This window comes from Ursus maritimus, unplaced genomic scaffold, assembly GCF_017311325.1.
Source record: "Ursus maritimus isolate PB19 unplaced genomic scaffold, ASM1731132v1 scaffold_35, whole genome shotgun sequence".
Taxonomy (NCBI): domain Eukaryota; kingdom Metazoa; phylum Chordata; class Mammalia; order Carnivora; family Ursidae; genus Ursus; species Ursus maritimus.
This window is the reverse complement of record NW_024426119.1, coordinates 10,449,706-10,473,263: the sequence shown is the minus strand read 5'-3', so window position 1 is coordinate 10,473,263 and position 23,558 is coordinate 10,449,706. Positions and strand designations below refer to the sequence as shown.

General features: G+C 35.1%; 1 protein-coding gene across 3 annotated transcripts in view; it reads right to left on the bottom strand.

Annotated features, from left to right (window-relative positions):
* Positions 1 to 23,558, bottom strand: part of CTDSPL2 (CTD small phosphatase like 2) — an 82,320-nt gene that overhangs the window by 18,283 nt on the left and 40,479 nt on the right. For 2 of the 3 annotated variants that reach the window (XM_008702141.2, XM_008702142.2), the window contains exons 3-8: positions 15,317 to 15,455; positions 13,427 to 13,576; positions 8,722 to 8,937; positions 4,775 to 4,853; positions 4,361 to 4,472; positions 2,080 to 2,166 (exon numbers count right to left, since the gene is read on the bottom strand). In XM_008702141.2, coding sequence (XP_008700363.1) covers positions 2,080 to 2,166; positions 4,361 to 4,472; positions 4,775 to 4,853; positions 8,722 to 8,937; positions 13,427 to 13,576; positions 15,317 to 15,455 — 783 coding nt within the window. The remainder of the gene's footprint in view (positions 1 to 2,079; positions 2,167 to 4,360; positions 4,473 to 4,774; positions 4,854 to 8,721; positions 8,938 to 13,426; positions 13,577 to 15,316; positions 15,456 to 23,558) is intronic. The other variant, XM_040620531.1, reaches the window with a different exon arrangement.

Sequence of the window (23,558 nt, the reverse complement as noted above, 5' to 3'; positions counted from 1 at the left end):
TTTAAAGGGAGCTTGCTGGTCTGAAAACTAGGGGAACCCTAACCCAAGATTTCTTCAAGGTTATTTTTAAAAAAGCAGACAGAATGGCTATGCTGAAACCAGAAATCCAAGGGATTATACCCAATATTAACTATGGACATCCTCAAAAATTTACTGAAGGGGGACTAAACTGTACATGATGTAGTAACTAATAAATCATAATAATAAAATGCAATCATCTCTGTAACTTATAAGATTCAAACTTCCTGCTCACTGCTCCTAATTTAGGCTAGATCATTTATTTTTCAGTTTCAGAAAGTATAACTCAGAATATATAAGAAAAAGAGTTGTTTGAATTTCACAGAGATAGATGCAGTACATATATGGTTTTTATAAGTATTAGTTGTATGCACCGCTAGAAGACTTTTATTCAAAATAAGACAACTATCCAGATCCACATAAAAATAATAAGAACTTTATTTAAAAAAAGAGAGAATTAAGGTAGAAATGGTGGAAGCAGCAAGAAAAAATTCAATTTTATGGTCACAATAAAAAGAAATACTTATGAAAGGGAAGAATCAAACTCATCTACTTTCCAAGTTTCTTTCTTCACTATTAAAAATTACATAAACAAACCAAAACTATCTGCAAGAAATAAATTTCAAATCTGAAAGCTTAAGAAGTCATCCCCAAATAATCATTTAATACTTTTCAAATCACGACTTTCCTTTCCAAATTCAAAGCCTGAATGCAATTTTGAACAAAAAACAAGGTTATCAAGCTAAAAAGAAAGAACTAAGATATTGCTATACTATTTATATTTGCCACAAGACTCCGGTCCTTATGTGAACTAAACAAGAACGACCCATTTGGCAGAAAATGTCCTATTAAGAAAAAAGATTACCTTAAGCCAAATAATATCCAGTAAAAAGAAATACAAAAATCTTAAAATCCTTTATTTTTATGTATATTTTGCTCATTCTCTAATCAAAAGCCAGAACTAAAATAAGCTTCCATAGAAGAGAAATGAATATAGTACTCAAATATTAACATGCCTACAACGCCTACCTAGGCTAAACCAGAACTGACAATAATTGCTAAAATAAATTCTCTTACGACTCATTACAAGATAGAGTAGGTAAAGCAGATCCTGAACCACAAACTTCTATTTAACTCTGAAGTTTTATGATCATATCCCAAGAAAACTATACCCATATTCTAACTGCCTATTAAGAGCACAAACTACCATGAACACCTTTCCATCATTCACATAGTAAATGTTCTGTGGCTTTATTTAATCCTTGGGTTGGCTTTCTCTTGACAAAGAACAAACTTTTTGACCCTTTCCCAACCCTCCAACAACAGGTATGTATGAAGATAATGCTAATTATGTAACAACCACCACCATAGAAAGGCACTTTGCAATTTTCAAAGTGTATTCATATATATGAATTAACTGAAATTTTATGACAGGAAAATCTCAAACATAAAGAAAAAACTATGGCCAACACACAAAATTCACAGTGAAATGTAAATGATATTTGCATTTTGCATGGTTACCTGTCCATCAACACAGATGAGGGAGAAACGCTTTTACCCAGATTTTTAAAGCAGTAACTGGAAGAGTGTCCTGGAATTCTGTGGTTAATATAAAGTAGATATACCAAACTGCAATCTACAGACCATATTACTACAAAAGGAAATAAAAATGACCAACAAGGAATGAGTTTTCTTTATACTAACTGGATTTTTTTTGGGGAAAAAAAACACACAAAAACAAAACACCAGGTGTTAACCTGGCAAATTCTTCTTGGGGATCTATGATGTCAGTGCTCCTGCCTCCACCTGCTGGCAAACAGATTATGAAACTAGCAGAGATCACTGGGTTAAAAAAGTCGACATTTTTGGGTAACATTTAATGTTTTATGTAATTATTTAGCATGATGCTACTTTGTGTTAATAAATCAGTAATATATTGATGAAATCAATTAGAAAAAAATACATTAAACTTTACACACACAAATAAAATTACAAAAGATTTCTTGGTTCAGAACATTATCTAACAGGCCAAAAATCAAGTTAAAAATTGTTTTTAATTACCTGATAAATGACATCTTGGAAAAGGACTGGAAAAGTAAGTGCTGCATCTTCTAGCTCATTTAGACTACAGTGTACTAGTGTTTCATCCTTAAAATAAAAAGCACATACCGAATGAACCAAGATATTAAAAGAAATTTCAAATGATAATTTTATGTACCCATGACCACCAAAAACATTTATGAAAGCACTCATTCATATGTGGAATTTTATATTTATCATACATTCCTGTGTGTGGCATAGCAATTTGGGATAGAATTTTCTAAGACACTGGTTCTCGGTATGGTCCCTGGACCAGCAAGTAGTATCAGCATCATCTGGGTTAGAAATGCAAATAAGTAACTACTTAGAAATACAAAATTCTAACTAGTTAGAAATGCAAATTCTCCAGCTCCACTTGTGATAATTCAAAAACTCAGAAGGGGATAAAGAAAAGAGGGGCTCAGGAATTTGTATTTTAATAAGCCCTTTAGGTAATCCTGATGCATGCTCAAGTTTGAGAACCAGTGTTCTGAGTTCTGCAGTTGCCAAGTTTCTGGTAAGTAAAATAAATATATACTCCTTTTATTTAACAATTAGCAAATGGAAGTTTAGAATCTAACTATTTTTAAAAATACATGTATTCTATTTACACAGCTCCTTATCCTTTAACCTTTTATAAAGATTTTTATTTTATAAAATGGATGCCTTAGTATCTGTTGAATATGTTTCAGACATAAACATTATTTAACTAAATTAGCAGTCAATGAAGACTTGTCATTTTTGATTACCAAACCCTGTTTTCTATTAAAAGGATAAGAAGGTGAGCATCATTCCATCTAATATATGTGCAAATATTTATATTTCTTAAATACTGAATGATTAAAAAACAGTTCTATTTGTAGTGACAAAACACTTAAAAAAAAAAAAAAAGCTGCCAATGACTACCCCCCAATTTTTCCAATGTATTTACAATGAATTAAAATGAAACACAAATGTTCATACCTTGTGATTCCACATTTTATTAGCTGGAGTGTTTCTTTTAACCTAAAGTTAACTCTGGGGAGGCAAAGAGCAAAAAATACTCTAGATATGCCTCATTTTCTTTGAATAGCGTATCAGTCTACACATTTCAAGGTACTGTCTTAGCATCTTAAAAAAAGGTATCCTCTTTCCTTCAACTGAATCATAAGTAATTCAACTACTTCATCTATAGACTATCTAAATTTTGCTCATTCTTCATTTACTTCTATAAAATTACTCATTTATGCTCAGCCAAGACCTACCTTTTCTATCTGGATTAAAAATTATATGGTCAAGCTTGCTATCATGACCACATCAACTCCTAACACAAAAATCGAGAAAAATCTTTTTTCAGTTTCTCCACTAACTTGCACATCAAATCTACACTATTCATAATCATTTTCAAAATTTTTCTCTTGCTACTTATCCTCTAATAAATACCTAATACTTAGGACTTCTGGAGACCTCTCTTACATCTCTTTGGCTAGACAAAGGCTAAGGTGCTGAACTCTCAAAAAAGAACTATACTTGCTAGTTAAGATTTAAAATAATAAACTTTTCCTCAAGAAAAAAATTTTATGAGAAATAAACCACATTTCCAATTATAGGCTAAAGAATAAAATCCTCCAACAAAGGCTAAATAATAGAATGCTTTCCAATATTATATAATAGGTAGGCGGTGTTGAGTTCTTAAAGCTCTTCTGGTACCCTAAAACATAAATTTTTAACACACCAAGAGAGCATATTGAAGGTTTTATTAGCATTAAGAGATCATGTTTTTGGGAGTCTATTAATAAAGTTATTGGTATCAGATACTGCACAAAAATAAGAAGAGGAAAAGGGTTATAATCTTGCATGAGGTTAATTCATTGGGACCCAGATAATATTTGGTTCTTCAAGGAAACATAATCCTGACACCCCACTCCCAAAAGGTGAAATCTAAGCATGAAATGAAACAGAATTTATTAGGAAATGAAAAAAAAAAAATCACAAGGATCTCAGAAACATTGGGGGAAGAACTAATTTAAAACAAAAATGAAAGCCTAATTTATTTTCAAAGAGTACCTGATACCAACCAAACTGAGGACTTTAGCATTAGACTCTGCTTCAAATAAAAACACATGAGAACATCCAAGACATGTTTAGTAAATATGTGTAAGACTATTCACATTCACTTTTATCCTTTTAGGTATTTTGGGCTAGTGTTTTAAAAAAGAAATTTAATTCCTTTATTTTCTCTTATATATATAATATACATATAATATACATATAATATACTTACCAGATCTAAAACTAGGGAGAATTCTGGTGTGCTTCTTGTTTTCAAAGGAAGAGCAGGTTTCCTATTTAGTTGTTCTTCTGTCAGTGGTGGAACATGTTTGATGAAATAATACCTGTAAACCGAATTTTAAGAAAATCTCAACATTTGTACATTTTATAAGTATAAAATATATTACTAAATTCAGCTCAAATTTAAATATTTAATTAAATAATACACCTTTAATCTAGTAAACCAAACCTATGAAATGTAAATAAAACCAAAAATATATTAGTATTTCAGTAACTCCAATAAGAGTATTAATACCTACAAGTTATATGTTCTTTGCAATATATATTCAGCCACCCCTTCACACATGTCTTTCATTCTGCTCCAAGAGAGAAAGGAAAACAAAAAACAAAAAACAAAAAAACTCACGGGTCAAATACTTCCCAGTCTTCTTCATAGGTGGCCTCTGCGTGAGTCGATGAATAACCACTATCTGGAGTTACTGGTGCTATTTAATAAAATGAAAAACAAAATGTTACTTTTACTCACTATGAAGTATACATTTTTACTGTTTTTATATAAGATTTTCCTGAAGCTCTGTGTATTTAAGGTTCAAGAAATGACAGAAATAACTTACGAACAGCATTGCAAAGCAAATTTATTAACACAAAGACCTAACTTCAGATCCAAAGGAAAAAATTGCCATTACAGATAAAATGGCAAGCTAGATCATGGCTAGTGGAATTAAAATACCTCAACAGCAAAGAGAAAATTTACTACTCATCACCAGAAAAATACACTCCATGAAATTTCAATTTCTAACTGTATGATGTTACAGGTATAGCCATAAAAATTTCACGGGGCTCTTATAAGCAGTGACACGCTTTGCAAAGTACCTTGTACATACACAAAAGCAGTCAATATATATTTGTGCTGACGTTAGACCCAGAGGTAGTTTTTAACATGAGATCTATGAACACTCTTTAAGAGGTTCATGAAACCCCTTGAAGACTTATGAGAAAATGTTGTATGTACATTTTTTTTTAAAGATTTTATTTATTTGAAAAAGAGAGCAAGAGCACAAGCAGGGAGTGGGGCAGAAGGAGGGAAAAGCGCTCCCCCACTGAGCATGTACATTTTTACAGGAATCTCAAGGCTGTCTAAAATCTTTTAAAAAGTTAAAAAATGCTGCTCTATATAGAAACCATTGCTTTAGAAGAAGCTTTATTTTACTTCTAATTTACAAGCAACCTAAAAATAATCATGAAGTAATTCTATATTCCATGACAAATGGTCCATTCTACATTTAAGCTAAAATTCTATCAAATGATAGAGCATTAGAAATTATATTGGGAGGGGAGCCTGACTGGCTCAGTCAGAAGAGCATGTGACTCTGGATCTCAGTGTCAGGAGTTCAAGCCTCACAGTGGGTGCAGAGATTACTTAAATAAACAAAAAACTTAAAAAAAATTATGCCGGGAATTTTCTAAGACAATATACCTTAAATTCAGGGAGAGGACAAAAGATAGATTTAAAGTTAGAGGTTATGTCTCAGAGATAAAAGTTCAAGATGGATGCTAGAGACTGAATGTTTGTGTCCCCACGAAATGGTATTTGGAGGTGGAGACTTTAGTATGTCATGAGGTCATTAGGTCATGAGGGCCCTTATAAAAGAGACTCCAGAGAGTTCACATAGCTTCTGCCATGTAAGGATGCATGAGACGACAACTGTTTATGATCCAGAAAGCAAGCCCTCACCAAGTAATGAATCTGCTTGGTGCTTTGATCTTGGATTACCCAGCCTCCTAAATTGTGAGGAATAAGTTTCTGCTGTGTTTACGCCACCCAGTCTGTGGTAATTTGTTATTGCAGTCCAAAAGGACTAAGACAGTGGAACTCAATAAAAACTGCTATAATCTGTCTACAGGACTGGAATATTGATGGATAATAGAAGGACAAAAACAAATCTTTTTTGCTATTACCATGGATTAATCTTTTTTAATGATTTTATTTCTTTGAGAAAAAGAGAGAGAGAGAGACTGCATGCACGAGTGGGGGGAGAGGTAGAGGGGGAGGGAGAAGAAAAGGGAGAGAATCTCAAGCAGACTCCTCGATGAGTGTAGAGCCTGACAAGGGGCTCCATCTCAAGACCCTGAGATCATGACCTGAGCTGAAACCAAGAGTGGGACACTTAACTGACTGAGCCACACATGCGCCCCATTATGTATTAATTATTTGTTTATGTATTACCTTGTAACACAGTATGTCTGTTCAGTGAATGACAACAGACATAAAGCATAATTTTGTCTATCTGTAACAACTTTATGCCAATTAACAGTTCATTAGCACAAGGGGTAATGGAAAAATATATCTTCTAACCACTTCTGTTTCAAATTCCTATTAACTTCAGAGAAAGGGGGAAAGGAAGCAATATTTGAGCACCTTCATGCTAAGCATTTTTCTTATTTCATCCCATTTAGCTTTCAAAACCCTGATGTATTTCCCTTTTAAAGGTCAGAAAACTATCTCAGAGAGCTTAAGTAAGTTGTCTAAAGTCACAAAGCTAAGTAAATGACAGAGCCAGCTTCCTTCCTTCTTATTCTCTTCGGCTAGGTTCTTGAAGTTAAGGAAAATAACCTTTGTCACTCATGCTCATCTTTTAAGATCAGCAAAAATTTTACTTCTATCCTGTCATGATCCAGAGTAAATGCAATGTGCCACGTCATCATTTTGTGCATTTATTTCTACTGGCACTCAGCACACTGTACAGTAATTTTTGTGATTACCTAGCTCATCAATTAGATTATGTACTCTTCAGAGTCAAGGAGCATTTATCTTATTCATCTTTATAAATAACGCCCATCACAGAAAATAGGTGTTCAATAAATGTTAGGGGAATAAATGAATGAATGAGATAACTGGAGTAAATTTTACTCCCTTTCCCCCTCCACCCCTGGAACCTCTAATGTTATAGAAATCCCTTCTCCATCTTCACAGTTGTCAGAAAAAAATAAATACACAGGATTATGCAGCAGCACAAAAATACACAACAATCGAACAAGGGGCCTAAATCCTTGGACTTAGTCTGTATTCAGTCTATACGCCCAAATACTGGCAAAGGAATGAGCATAAAATGACAGGTGAACAGTAGTACGTTCCTTTGTAAATCTTATCCACCCAAGAATGACCTATGTACATAATCCATATTGATTTGATAGATTCAGTATTATTCTTAAAATATAACATTATAGGGAGCCTGGGTGGCTCAGCCGGTTAAGCCTCTGCCTTTGGCTCAGGTCATGATCCCAGGGTCCTGGGACTGAGTCCCTGCTCAGCGTGGAATCTGCTTCTCCCTCTGCCTGCTGCTCCCCCTGCTTGTGCTCTATCAAATAAATAAATAAAATCTTAAAAAATATATATAACATTACAACATTAGAATTTATCATTATAGATAGTAACATTATAGGTATTACATTTAACATTACAGAAATTAATCTTTTATTTGACCAATTTGAAATAAATCTTTCCTGTTATGTCACTCTTCTCTTCATATTGGTATTACTGGGTTGTGCTATATAGACGTTTCATAATTGTATGCATTTTTTCTTTAAATGTTTTCTGCTGCTCCGATTACATTTTTTCAAGTTTCCCCTTTATATTCAAGGGAAGAACATCATTCTACTTCCTTACACCAAACTACATTTCTGAACGAATACATATGTGCTGGGGTCTCTCAAATGCCTGGCAGTATAGGAGATAAAAAGACAAATCTAAAAGAAAAGCCTGAGATCTTGTCCCTCTGGGAAAAGATGACCATCCTCAATTTTACTTCTGCTTTTAAGCATGAAGGAACAGTTTCATCTTTTAGCTTTATACGTCTGTATACCACAACCCTCAGAGGTAATAAATTCTGATCTCATATGTTCTACATTTCCATGACAACTGGCTCAGGGACCCAACAATTATGTTAAGCCTTTATAAGGATCCAGAATTAGGCTGCAAAGTTTGGATGTAGGGAAAGATCTAGGAAAAGAAGCTCTTTTGGAGGGATGTCATCTATATATGCAACAAATCTGAAGGTATAAGGCTGCCTTTAGGTGGGAGCTTCAGACCGAAGGGTCTTAGACTGGTGCAATTATAATAAGTGTCTTCATAAACATGAGTATATGTTTTGCTATTTGTGCTAAATTTCTCTAAGTAGTAAGATTAGTACAAATAAACTCTAAAATGACAGGGGAGAGAGTTTTATTTCCAATTTTAATTGTTTTATGTTCAAGAAAGAAAAACATATGCATTTGCCTATTAAGGAAAAAAAGGAATACTTCATTTTTATATATTATTCATGACGATGCATTAAGAAAAGGAATTTTCTTCACCTGTAAGGGGTGGGATATCACGATTAACTGTTTCTTCTGCTTCTTCTAAACCATTATTTATTGATGGCCTCACTTGAACTGCTTGATTTGAGTAAGCTGCTCCATTTGTTGACGTAGTAGTACTGGTAGTGATCTCATCCACCTGTTCCATATCAAGTTGTTTTACTATCTCTTCAGCTTCCACAGCCTGTCCTGGGGAATCGGATCCTGATGTTCCTATAATCAAGATTCAGTATGCTCACAACCATCATTTAAAAACTCAAAAGGGGGTGGGGGGGGAGAGAGGCATAGATGTTTTTAAGGATACAAACTTATAGCAAGCAAACATAAGCCCTAGAGACCTAATGCACCATAGAGTGAATATGACAAATATTGTATTATAATCACCAAATTTGCTAAGATACTAGAACTTAATTGTTCTAACCACTAAAAAGAAAATTATGTAATGCTAATTACTGTTATATGGCAATCATATTATAATATATAAATGTATCAAATCAACTTGTTTACCCTTAAATTTACATAATGTTATATGTGAAATATATTTTAATAAAAGTGAAATTCAATAATGAAAAATAAACTCATAAATATTTGGAAAAACTAAATGCAACAGAAATAGAGCTGAGGATACCACTGTTCAGTGAGTCTTTTCTAGACATTTCAAATAATCAGGAATAAAGACTATTATAAGCTAGAGTGATATTGGTGAACAAAATTTTCTTAAGAGTGTTGAAATAGTTTAGAAACACCTACTTATAGTCAAACCACAGTCATAATTTAGAACATTTAAAAATTTCTGAGCTATAACTGACAATATAACCTTGTGTAAGTTTCAGGTATATGTGTTGATTTAATACATTTATATATTGCATTATGATTACCAACCTAGCATTAGGCTAACATCCCTATCCTGCAACTCTGAAATATACAATACAGTACTACTGACTATAGAACTTCTTTTCAATAAAGCAAATATCATTTATTAAATGCCTACTATGAGCTAGGCATTATATATATATATTTTTCCATTATCATTTCCATTATTTATTTTCATTAAACAGCTCCTGATCCTTCTAGTACCAAACATCCTAGCCACTGTAGGCAGCTGTAAATTTTAAACCAGAGGTATTTATGCAAGAAGGAGCTAACTATTCCCCTAATCATCAGAACATTTTTATTCAGAGACACAAGAACAATTTCCTAACAGGATTCCATCTCAGAACAATTTCCTAACAGGATTCCATCTCAGTAACAAAGACTAGTTTCCTAATCATACTCAGCCACCACCTAGATGACCCTGTTGCCCAGTTCTTCCTCCACTATGAGATAAACCCAACTCTATTTCTTTACGGAATCCTCCAAATGTCACTTTCAACAACAAAATCAACCTCCCATACTCTCAACTTTATCACAGAATGTTCCTTCTCCATCACAGCTTTAAATGTAACCCCTTTGCAAAAAACCCTTTTACTGACATCTTTCCCATAAAGCTCTTTATTCTTCCATATTCAACATACTAACTGAATCAGAATTCATTTATCTCCATTGCTGCTACCAGATCAATGGTTTTCCACTGAATGTGCAAAAAATGCCTGTTCTTTTGAGACTGATATCACCTAGCTATATAATTCTTCTCTTGTCCCCACTGCTGACATCTACCAACTGCTGCCAGCATCCTCTCTCAATCAGAGGAATTTAACATCTCACTATCAGTTTAAAGCTGTATTAAACACCTCCTAGTTGTTATTATAGGTGACGTCAATGACTCATCGTAAGACTAATCCTCAAAGGTCTTGCCCTCTTTAGCTCCTTCTTCATTCACACTGCTTTCTTAAGCAACTACCATGACCATAACCTGGATACTCACACTAAGAAAAGGTTCATCTCTGAAAGCTAAAGCTCAAATATATCAATCCCCTATCAAAACCTCCTAATCTTTTAATTATCTATCTTATATTCCTATTACATGTGATCTTCATGTTTGATAAAAGCCAGTCTCTTTCATTCTAAACAATCCCTCAACAGCTCCTTCCCCACCCTTCTCACCTAGTTAGATTTCATGGTATATCACTTAAACCACTCTCAAACCAGCAGCTTCAGGGTCCTTGCTCCCTTGTCTTTCCACTGTCATACATCACAGAAATCCCTCTTGAATCAGTGTAACTTACAAGCTTACTAGTGTGTGTGTGTTTCTTTTAATTGTAAGAGCAAACATTCTAAACCTTCACTGTTATCTTCAATCCCCTGCCACCAGGAATCTCAGCAAATGGCACCATCGCCTCCTTCAAAGAAAAAGTTGTAACTATCAAACATCAACTTCTTCTGTCCATTTATTCCCCCAAGATCTTAGTTCACTGAACCATATAGACCATTTACTCCACTAGTTTTAACTAATACCTATAAGCTAATACAATACACTAATGCTTAAACTCAGATTTCTAAGCTCCACACCACACCAGAAGGACAAATGGCTACCAGACATTTTATTTGGTTGTCTCATGGCATCTCAAAATCAGCATGGCCCAAGTTAAACTCAATTATCTATCTCCCGAAATGTAACTTCTTGCTCTTGAAAAAAAACCTTGTATCCTCTTAATCTCTTGTCTCTTTCATCTTCAATCTGTGCCCAAAATGTGTCCACACTGTATCTCTGATCCTTCTTTTCTCTATCATCACAATTAAGGTTGCATAAAGTTTCCCAAGGACTACATGTCTGTTTTCCTCACATCCAACCTTTTTAGAATGTAGCCAACACACTACTGCCAAAGAGCTTTTTAGAAAGCACAAATCTGTTCATATTACTCACCAGTTCAAAACCTTTCAATCATCCTCCACTAAGGATAACATTAAAATTCAAATATCTTACCATGTTAGCTTTAATTTGCCAACTTCATAACTCTATCTTAACCCATCCTATACACTCCTCAAATCCAATGCTCCATCTGTAACAAACTAATTTGTTTCTCAAACATTCTATGCCTTTGCTCATGCTGTTCATTCTACCTGGAATGCCCTTTATCATCTTTCAAGATACAGCTTTTCTATAAAAACTATTGTTAGATGCCACCAAGAACACAGAATCATTCCATTCTTTGCATACCCCACTGCCCCATACCTCTATCAATGCACTTATAAAAATTTATTATACCTATTTATAGATCTCTCTCCCTCTTGTAAAAAAGCAAGCTCCTTGAGGGCAGGACCATGTGTTAATCATCCTTGAATCTCCAGGGACTAGTACAATGGCTGGGACATGGCAATTATTGAACTGAATGAACTGAAATCTTCAAATCACCCCTGTCCCATACATAAGTATAATTATTCTCTCTCACAAGTTAAGAGGCTCAATTTAAAGAACTAGACCAAGATAACACGGTTAAAGAGTGGCAGAGCTGGAATTTTAAAACAAGTTTCTCTAATTCCAATGCCCATTCTTTTTCCACCACACCAGCTATTTCCCAAGATGTTCTAAGGGGCACTAGTTTTACAAGATGTTAATAGATGTTTCATAAAAAAGGGTTCTTGGGGTCAAATATATCTAGGAAGTACAGGGTTAAACAAAGTTAAAGGTAGTTTTTTGTTTTATTTCTACTATAGGACTTCACAAGTCCTTTCATGTGCCAATATGTATTATGTATATGTATATTTCCCCAAAGCATCTAGATTTTATAGTGCACCATTCTGTCTTTTAAAAATTGTATTATCATCCAGAAACATAATTCAAACTAGAATTTAAATAATCAGTCAACAAGCATTTAATGGCTATTTTCCATATGCAAGACATGATCTCTTGCCCTCACAAAATCTAGAGACTAAATTATCATTTATGAAGAATTAAACATCAAGAAAGATAAGACACTAGCTAAATCTTTAAAAAATATATATATGTTGGGTGGGACACCTGGGTAGCTTAGTCCATTAGGAATCCAACTCTTGCTTTTGGCTTGGGTCATGATCTCAGGGTTGTAGGACTGAGCCCCACACTGGGTTCCACGGTCTGCATGGAGTCTGCCTGGGATTCTCTCCCTTTCTCTTCCTCTCCTAGCACGCACGTGCGTACACGCTCTAATAAAAGGTCTTTAAAAAAAAATATGTTGGGAAACAATCCAAGTTTGATTCTTTCGCAAAGGCATGAAAACCTTCAATTCATTTACATTAGAGTAGTTTACTAATTATCCAAATTAAATATCCCTAGGGGGTCTTTGATGATAAATGATGAATGATAAATAAAAAGTATTACAAATGATATATAAAAATGTGTTACAAAAAATGACCTAGTTTCGACTCACTTATAATATTTAATAAGTTCTACCTTATTGATCTAGAATATTGAAAATGTTTCTGGATTCTCTCCTTGTACATACTAAGGATCACAGAAGTCATTCCAACATAAAAGAAATTACTTTCCCTCCTGCCCAAAGTTTATCATTTAGCTTTTCAGATAGTGAAAGTGGAGTTCATGTACTTCAACAGAATTAAACATGACCTAAATTTATTTCAGTCACCAAAAAAAAAAAAAAAAAGTCTTTTAGGAGCTGTGTATTTTTTTTCTTTTTTTTCTTCAGGAACTGTGTGTTTTCAATGAGGTTGAAAACAAACATAAGATGCTGACAAATTATGCCAGTAAAATCAAACAGATCTTTTAAAAAACTAGGAAAACTATTAACTTTTTAAACCCAAATTATGGGTAATAGTTTATACTTACCATTTTTATTTGCTGGTGAAAAAAAGTTGAAGACAGGAGAAAATATGGTCCCCAACAACGTAGTCCTTGGAGGACTGCCAGAGGAAGGATTATCTTCTAATTTTCCATTTTGTTTTACATGTTGATTTGTCATTTCATAACTACCAGCTTCTAAGAAAGAAACAAGAAAAAAGTTGCAATCTAGAAAACATGACTTTAAGAAACGTTTTAAACAATTCACTATGAAAAAAATTTTTTGCCTCAAAATACTTCATAAAAACGGATTAACATTTAATGTTAAGAAAGCTGATTACTTAAAAATATCCTGAAGTAAATAAATTGTAAATCAAATGATTTTTATAACAAGTTTATTTAAATGTTTTATAATTACTACAAAGCACATTTACATCTAGAAGTATACAGACTGAAAGGCTTCAAAATCCACAGTGTAAAAGAAAATGAAACAAACTCTTCATAAGTAAAGCAAGTTACAACATCAAAAACATAAATGCAAGATCCTGTCCTTATTTACATTTTGGGAGGCTGTCTACTTCACAAAACCTACCCTCCAATCTATCAGTAATGAATAACAGCTAAATAAATAGAGGCAACATAGATCTACTGAAGCAGAAGACTGTGTACAGCAGTGTCAATTACTTATGTATGCCCAGGCATCATTTCAGAGTGGTTAAGAAGAACGAACAGGTTTTTTTGTCATTTGTTTTTTTAGTTTCTTATGAATAAAAAAATGGGTTTTTGGAAAATATACAATAAAAACAAATTCAAACAAATGTGTTTTGATTAATCATCCTTAACCTTCCACAACTTTACTTGGTATCTATCACATTCTTTCATTCTTTGCAATAGGTCTTTTGTTTCTTTTTCCCTAATAGTCAATTCTAACAATAGAGATACAGCAATGAATTGAGGGGAAGGGGGCAAGGAATTATTCTTGCTGTCGTGTTTAAAACAGCAACGGTTTAAAAGCAGTAATCCACGCTCTAAAGTGTTGTTTTTTATAGCTTTCTCTGCTTGTCCTTCTTGTTCTTCTTTTTGACTTTGAGGAGCTTCCCACCAATATTATACTGACCTAGAACAAGGTTTATCAACAGCAGCACTATTGATTTGGGGGCTGGATAATTCTTTATTGAGGGAGGATATACTGTACATTGTAGGATGTTTAGCAGCAGCCCTAACCTCTACCTGTTAGATGCAAGTAGTAACCCCCCAACAGGCTGTGACCAAAAAAAAAAAGGTCTCCAGATATTAACAAATGTCCCCTGGGGACAAAACCGCCCCCTGGTTAAGAACCACTGTCCCATGGGGTGCCTGGGTGCCTCAGTTGTTAAGTGTCAGGCTTCAGCTCCGATCATAATCCCAGGGTCCTGGGATCAAGCCCCGCATTGGGCTCCCTGCTCAGCGGGAGGCCTCTTTCTTCCTCTCCCACTCCCCCTGCTTGTGTTCCCTCTCTCGCTGCCTCTCTCTCTGTCAAATAAATAAAATCTTTAAGGAAAAAAAAAAAAAAAGAACCACTGTCCCAAGTGATACAAGTGCCCTCTGAGCTCTGAAATTCCATGATCCAAAAATGAATTCTTTGTACATATTTCAATAAATTAAGTCACTGCTATTACTGCCTTAAGAACTGAGTTTATTAGAGGTTGAAAATGTTCCATATACATTTTTATGATAAATAGTATAAAGCTAGTTGCTCTGCCTTTACTTATTTTAACTCATCAAAGTAGATTTATATTAGATAAATTCTTATTTTATTTCATGCTAATACTTAATACAAAGAAGATTACAAAAATAAGGGGAAAACTGCACAGAGTCAATTTTCAAAAACAGAAAATAAACATGACAAGTAAGATCTCTGTTTACACCTAATAGAACAATATCTAAATATTAACAAACCTCCATTTACTTGACTTTTCCGTCTTACTCGAGATATCTGTTTGTTAGGCTTTTCTCCTGCTCTTGGTGTTGATGTGATCAAATTATTATCTATATCACGTTCAATCCTACTCCGTTTCGAAGGATTTTCTCTCTCTTCCTTAAGATATGAGGAAAAAAACATGCATTGAGCGTAGGCATTCTGCCTTATAGATTACACTTACAAAATATAGTATGTACCCCCATGTTCACTGCAGCATTATTTATACAACAGCCAACAGAAACAAGTGTTCATCTGTTGATGAACTGATAAAGAATATATGGGGTATGTATACACACACAGACACACACACAATGGAGTATTATTCGGCCGTTAAAAAAGAATGAAATCTTGTCACTTGTGACAACATGGATGCACAACACGGATGTGCTAAGTAAAGATAGTGAAAATACCATATGACCTCACTTTTATGTGGAATCTAAATAAATGAAAGAAAGACTCCGCTTGTAGATACAGAGAACAGACTGGTGGTTGCCAGACGTGGGGGAGGAGGGCTGGCAAAATGGGTGAAGTCAAAAGGTACATATTCCAGTTCTAAGATAAATAAGTCATGGAAATGACTTGGCAACCACAGTTAATACAATACTGCATATCTGAAAGTTGCTAAGAGTAAATTAGTTCTCACCACAAAAAAGTTCTAACTATGGTGATGGATGTTAGCTAGGCTTATTGTGACGATCATTTTACAACACATATATATAGATACCAAATCATTATGTTTACACTGAAACTTATACAATGCTATGTTATCAATTATACCTCAATTTTTAAAAATAGAAACAGTATGTGTAATATATTTTCCATTTTTCACATCCGGGAGAAACAAAATAGAATAACATAATATCCAACACTGCTAAAAAACAAAGAAAAAAATCTGACAATGTTGTAAGAGGTTTATTATTAATGCACTTATAATACACAAATATAACTACAGCATTCTCACAATTCAGATCCTATCCCCAGGGTCCATTAAACGGTCTGTGCTGGGCGCCTGGGTGGCTCAGTGGGTTAAGCATCTGCCTTCGCCTCAGGTCATAATCCCAAAGTCCCAGGATCATGTCCCACATCAGGCTCCCTGCTCAGTGGGGAGTTTGCTTCTCCCTCTGACCCTCCCCCCACTTGTGCTCTCTCTCAAATAAAAAATAAAATCTTTTTTTAAAATTTTTTTAAAAATAAACTGTGCTATTGAAATATTCAATTGTACAATATCCTCTGAGTTTTCAGCAATTTTCCCCTATTCTTAGACTTGTCCAAAAGAACAGTGGTTGTTTCCTTGAGCACTCAGGGTATGAGACGGAACCCCATTGGAATTTGCTGGCGTATCACATATTACCAAAAATAACAGGGCCTGCCAATACCACACCCCAATGCCAATCTCAATTCTTTAAATGCCCAAATTAACATCAAGGAGTCTACTCCCTAATAAAGCTCTATATTCCTTTCCTTTTTATGGGGCAAATCCACATCACCAGATTATACTGTTTTTGTAGTATTGACTAAAAGACTACACGCCAAGTACACTCTTGGAGTATACTGACTTTTCTTCATTAGTACATCTATTTTTCTCATTTGTAAAATTTTTCTAGAGTCATCTACCACATGAATGATTTTCTTACATTACTGTAATACTGGCATATAATTCCTTGGTTTTTTTGTTTGTTTTTTTAGTAATCACTACACCCAACATGGGACCCTAACTCACAACCCCAACATCAAGAATTGCATGCTCTACCAACTGAGGAATCCCGGTGCCCCAACTCCTTGCTGTTTTAATGAGACTACCTGGTATCTCCTGGTAAGGATTAGATTTTTAAATCTATATTAAACATAATCTATATGTATAATCACCATTCTTATTCAACAGGAATAACTTCTTTATTTGTACTGAATATTTGTATCCAATGCTTTTATACCAGAGCAAATAAGATGCTGCTGTGCATTTTTTTTTTTTTAAAGATTTTATTTATTTATTCGACAGAGATAGAGACAGCCAGCGAGAGAGGGAACACAAGCAGGGGGAGTGGGAGAGAAAGAAGCAGGCTCATAGCGGAAGAGCCTGATGTGGGGCTCGATCCCATAACGCCGGGATCACGCCCTGAGCCGAAGGCAGACGCTTAACCGCTGTGCCACCCAGGCGCCCCGTGCTGTGCATTTTCTAAAGGTTTAATACTATTTTGTTATTTCTAAAACAAACCTTGGTATTGTAAATGGCCACAATTACAATTCCCTATCTGGATCAATTCTACTCCTGAAACCAATACTACACTATATGTTAACTAACTTGAATTTAAATAAAGTCTTGGAAGAAAAAAAAAAGATATTTAAAGGTTATTAAGAAACTAAACTTTCCAGGGCGCCTGGGTGGCTTAGTCGTTAAGTGTCTGCCTTCGGCTCAGGGCGTGATCCTGGCATTATGGGATCGAGCCCCCCCACATCAGGCTCCTCTGCTGGGAGCCTGCTTCTTCCTCTCCCTCTCCCCCTGCTTGTGTTCCCTGTCTCTCTGGCTGTCTCTCTCTCTGTCAAATAAAAAAAAAAAAAAGAAAGAAAGAAACTAAACTTTCCTAAAAAATAATTCCCTATTTGGATTAAAACAAAGATGGTATCAAAATACATCATTCCATATCATACCACACAGAATTTTACTTTTACTCAGTAGTTTCTCTAATTTTAAATACCTCTGTTAAAACAATGTCATTATACCACAAAACAACGCTTCAGTGATCCAGAACAAAATTCTTCAAATGGTTACTATTTATCATTCCCCTGCATTTTAAAATGAATAGTAAGCCTCATATCCCAAACACTGATCTCCACTGCCAGCAAACAGGACTCTCTTTATAAAGTCCTTCAAGAACAGAAATGCCACAAAGCCAACAACATTAAGCTCCAGCATCTTCTTGAAGAAATCTCTTAGTACATCTGCTATAACACAAATACTTACATTCCTAAAAATCCAGCATTCTGCAACACTAAAAATAAAAGGCTTAAGGAAAAAATAATTGGTCCAGGATGGTAGAGAGGGGTACACAAGGCAGATCAGTCAATGCCCCGTTAACCCTGTAACCATAGCACTAACAAAAACAATGATTGGGACACCTCCAGAGATAACTTGGACACCCCAGTGAGGCAGCTAACAGCAGCTGAAATGCTACCTCAGGGCTTAATAAAAGGTAATAAAAACGGAGAAAGAGAAACAAGGGCTTATGGGAACTGAGAAGTGGAGCTGTAAGACAGTAGAGCTAAAAGATGGACACAAAAGGAAATGCAGACTGCCACATGAGAAAAGTCTCTGCTAGACCAGAGTGTACTTCTCTAGGAGGGAAACCCTCCCTCCCTGCCACTGCTAATTATCACTTCTAATTAAAACCTGTGTGTGTGCGTGTGCGTGGGGGGGGGGCTTTTGTTTCTGTAGCAGCTGAATTTAAAGTTTTTTACTTTCCTGATGAAATATAAAATTCAGCTCCCTGGGGCACCTGGATGACACAGTGGGTTAAATGTCTGATTCTTGGTTTCAGCTCAGATCGTGATCTCAGGGTCACTGAGACCGTGCTGAGCCCATTCAGCATGGAGTCTGCCTAAAAGACTCTCTCTCCCTCTGCACCCCCTTCCCTCTGTGCTTGTGCTATCTCTGCTCTCTCTCAAATAAATAAGTAAATCTTAAAAAAATAAATCAACTCCCTTTATTCAGGATCCCCTTGTTTAGTTTAGGAAAAAGTCATGTATAAAGCAATGCACTACTCATGTTATACTGACACTATTCCCCATTGCAGAAGTACCACATATTTATTGTAGCAGAACAGACTGTACTGTGGTCAATTAAAAATATGTATAATATTTGGGGCACCTGTGTGGCTCAGTCACTTAAGCCTTCAACTCTTGATTTCAGTTCAGGTCATGCATGATCTCAGGGTCCTAGGATTGAGCCCTGTGGTGTCAGGCTCCGCGCTCAGAGGGAGTCTGTTCGAGGAATCACTGTCTCTTTTTGTCTGCCCCTCCCCATGCTCATGCTCTCTTTTAAAAAATACATAGTATGTAAATACACACATAAAGTAAAAATATTTTAGCTTTCATCTCTAAGTAGGAAGAGGAAGCTATTAATATCAAGGTTAAAGGTCTGCAGTCATTGACAATAAAATCCTATTCTTCAGAATAATGTATTCAGATGTCTAATGATGCTCCAATTCTGAAAGACAATTCATCACCCAATCCTAGTCTTTCTTGAACATTCAACTATATAATTTGGAGACTTTATGAATGTGGCATGATTTTTAAAAGAACTAGGAAAAACAAGATTCCTATATTACTGTACAGGATGCTTTAATAAATTTACTAACCCTGCAATGTCTTCTCTGAAATTTATATTTTTCAAAATTGTCCCTAAAATAGGCCCTATGGGAAAATCTTGGGAAGGTAGTGTTCTTATGTCTCTGAATCCCAAGGAAAACACAGAGACCTAAAGAGGCAAAAAAAAAAGAAACAAAAACAAGAACAAAATAAAACAACCCAATGGCAAATTCGCAACAAAACCAGGAGACAAGGTTTTGTCTCCCCTAAATTCCAAGCAGATGAGGACAAACCAACAGCCACCACACCTGAGTGCTCACACGCAGAAGTGCAGAAGAAAGCAAAGGGATCAACAAGGTGTGTGATACACATGAGAACAAGAGAAGCCCGAAACAGCTTAAAAGGTAGGTACTCAACAGAAAGCATGGTGGACCAATTTTATGACAGGAGAGAAAGCTGCTGTCCAATGCAACAGCAAAGGGGTCCATGGTGAGAATGAAACAATAGCTCCTATGAACTTTTGAAAATGATCAACTATGGCTCTCTTTTAGAATAAGCCTACATACTAAGGGGAAACTGCTGGGAATGGAATCAAAACTGAGTAGCAAAGGCACAACAGAAAAGAAGGAAAGAGGGTGCCTAGGTAGCTCAGTTGGTTAAGCATCTGACTCTTAATTTTGGCTCAGTCTTGATCTCAAGGTGGTGAATTCAAGCCCCACACTGGACTCCACCACACTGGGTGTGGAGCTACTTAAAAATACAAAATGGGAAAAAAAAAAAGGAAAGGAAAGTGAAGTTTCAGATAAACATCAGGTAGTAATAGAGATAGGAAAAACTCAAGACGCAATGACTGTATTTCTTAACATTACACAAAAACAACAAAAACAGAAAAGATACCTTAAACCATACAACCTTCTAAAACTCAGAAAAACTAATCTCATACAAAAATGAGCAACAAGAAAGTATAGATGTTAAATCCACACAAAAATTATTTTAATAAAATATACAAGGAGTAAAATAACCTCTACAGATAAAGAATGCATGTTAGAAAAATATGCATATAGAATAGACAAAAATTATATTTCAAAACACAAAACTTAAGAAAATGATGAGACATACATCGAGTTAGAAAAATTCAAATCATAAAGACAGAACAAAATAATTAGAAATAACAAAAAAAGTCATATCAGAAATAAAGACTGAACAGAATGGACATAAAAGTGAGTAAACAATAGATTATGCCTTTTAAAAGAAATAGAAGATAAAACGGGGAAAATTTTTAAAAGACATCAAAATATTACAAATACTAAAGATACACAAAGATCCAACAGACAGAAAATAGTAGTCCCTGAAGAAGGAAACGAGATCAAAAGCATGGCAGAAAAATGAATATTAGAAAATTTTCCTCAAGGAAAGATTTTAGGGGCATCTGTGTGGCTTAATCAGTTGAGTGTTCAACTCTTGGTTTTGACTCAGGTCAGGATCTCATGGTTTTGAGACTAAGCCCTATATCAGGCTCTGTGCTCAGCATGGCGTCTGCTTCAGATTCTCTCTCCCTCTTCCCCCTGCTCACACTCTCTGTCTCTGTGCCTCTCTTTCAAATAAACAAATCTTTAAAAGATTTTAAATTACATATCGAAAGATATGTCTAACTAAAACTATCAACCCAGAAAACAAGATATATCCTAAACTTCATTGAATTTAAAGAAAAAAAATCCTTTGGAGATCAAGGAAAAATCATTTATATAAAGTAAAAAAACCCAACATTATCATCAAACTTCAACCACAATGCTTTTTATGTCAGAAGAAATGGAGTAATGGTTAAAAAAATCAAGAAGAGAAAAGCCCAGCCAAGTATTTTATAGGCAGCAAGACTGGATTTTCAACCTTAAAGAGCACTGTCATCAACGTGCAAGAATACTGTTCCCATGAGTGCTTTCTGTGGCATCTACTAGAAAATGAGTTTCAGACAACAAAAATGACTGCAGACAATGACATGAGGACTGAGGATAAACATTAAACACAATGAACACAGGTAGACCCTGTAAAACTAAGATAAATGAGGACTGATAGTGTCTAATGACTACAGGCTCAGTATGTATAGATATAAAACTGTAAGAAAATCATTAAGAGATATATCAAGTTTTTTTTTAATTGTTCACTTTATTTAATTTTTTTTAAAGATTTTATTTATTTATTTGACAGAGAGAGATAGCCAGTGAGAGAAAATACAAGCAGGAGGGGTGGGAGAGGAAGAAGCAGGCTCCCAGCAGAGGAGCCCGATGCGGGGCTCGATCCCAGAACGCCCGCATCACGCCCTGAGCCAAACGCAGACGCTTAACGACTGAGCCACCAAGGCGCCCCTCACTGTTCACTTTAAAGTCATTCTGAGACAGAAAATTTAACAGAATTCATTCCCAGCTGATCTACACAAGAAATACTAAATGAAGTTCTTTAGGCATAGAATAAATAATACCAGATGGGATCCTAAACCTGCAGTAAGGAATGAACACCACTAAGGCAAATATGAGGAAATATAAAAGATCTTGGGGCACCTGGGTGGCTCAGTCGTTAAGCGTCTGCCTTTGGCTCAGGGCGTGATCCCGGCGTTCTGGGATCGAGCCCCACATCAGGCGCCTCTGCTGGGAGCCTGCTTCTTCCTCTCCCACTCCCCCTGCTTGTGTTCCCTCTCTCACTGGCTGTCTCTATCTCTGTCAAATAAATAAATAAAATCTTAAAAAAAAAAAAGGAAATATAAAAGATCTTGGTGTTCAGTACTACTGTGCTCTTACCAGCTATCTCCAACAGTCATACTTGTTATAATCTCTGTAGCCTAATTATGATCCAGTAAATTATTATTTTGAAGTCTTAAAGTTGTTAATATATATATTTGTGGAAATATAAGAGTACTCTTAATGTTCTGCTTTGCAATAATATCAAATTCGGTTTTTAAAACTATGTCTCAACAGCTATTTTGAAATTCAGTACTATTTTAAGATAAAAGAAAATTTATAAGTTTATAATTAAGAATGGATCATTGGATTTAAAAAGGGAGATTAGGGATGCGTGGGTGGGTAGTCAGTTTAGTGTCCACCTTTGGCTCAGCTCATGATCCCAGGGTCCTGAGACAGAATTCCGCAACAGGTAGGGGGGAGGGTCCTTGCTCAGAGGGCAGCCTGATTCTCCCTCTGCCTGCTGCTCCCCCTGCTTGTGCTCTTTCTCTGACAAATAAATAAAATCTTTTAAAAATAATAAAAATAAAATAAAAAAGGGAGATCAGACAATTTGTGGTTTCAATCCATTATCACACTGAAGAAGAAACTGACATACCCAAATTCTCTGACTCACAAAAGGGGGTAAACTACTCCAAAGAATCTGAATCAATCTGCAAATTACAAATGAGAAGATGATAAAGCTGTTTTCCCTTTAGGCTGCATAAATACCACTAAGTTGTCTTCTCATGCCTTATCTAATAGAACACATTCAAATAAAGTTATGGTGCCAATCCAGGTGCACTATCATTTGAGAACACTCATTCGGTATTTAAAAAAGTGGAAATTTAAATGCACTTTAAATGTACACATGATGAGCTCTTTAAAAGCCAAAAATCATTACAGCTTTTCAAATTAAAAATAAAAAAGCCAATGAAATATCTTAAAGAGTAAGTTATCATACTGCATTGGTTGAAGAAGTGTACATAATATCTGAAAGACTTATGAACTCTTGCACAATAGATATTGCTGGAAGCCTGCTGGGTAAAGTCAATAAAATTTAAAATTTAAAAAAAAATTTAAAAAATTTAAAAAAACCAGGCTCTTCCACTTCCCTAAGAAAATAACTCACTGAATTGAAGACTTATCTGCAAATACAGGAAATGAGTTAATATCTGGTCTATAGAATTGTACTTCTGCCTTACGG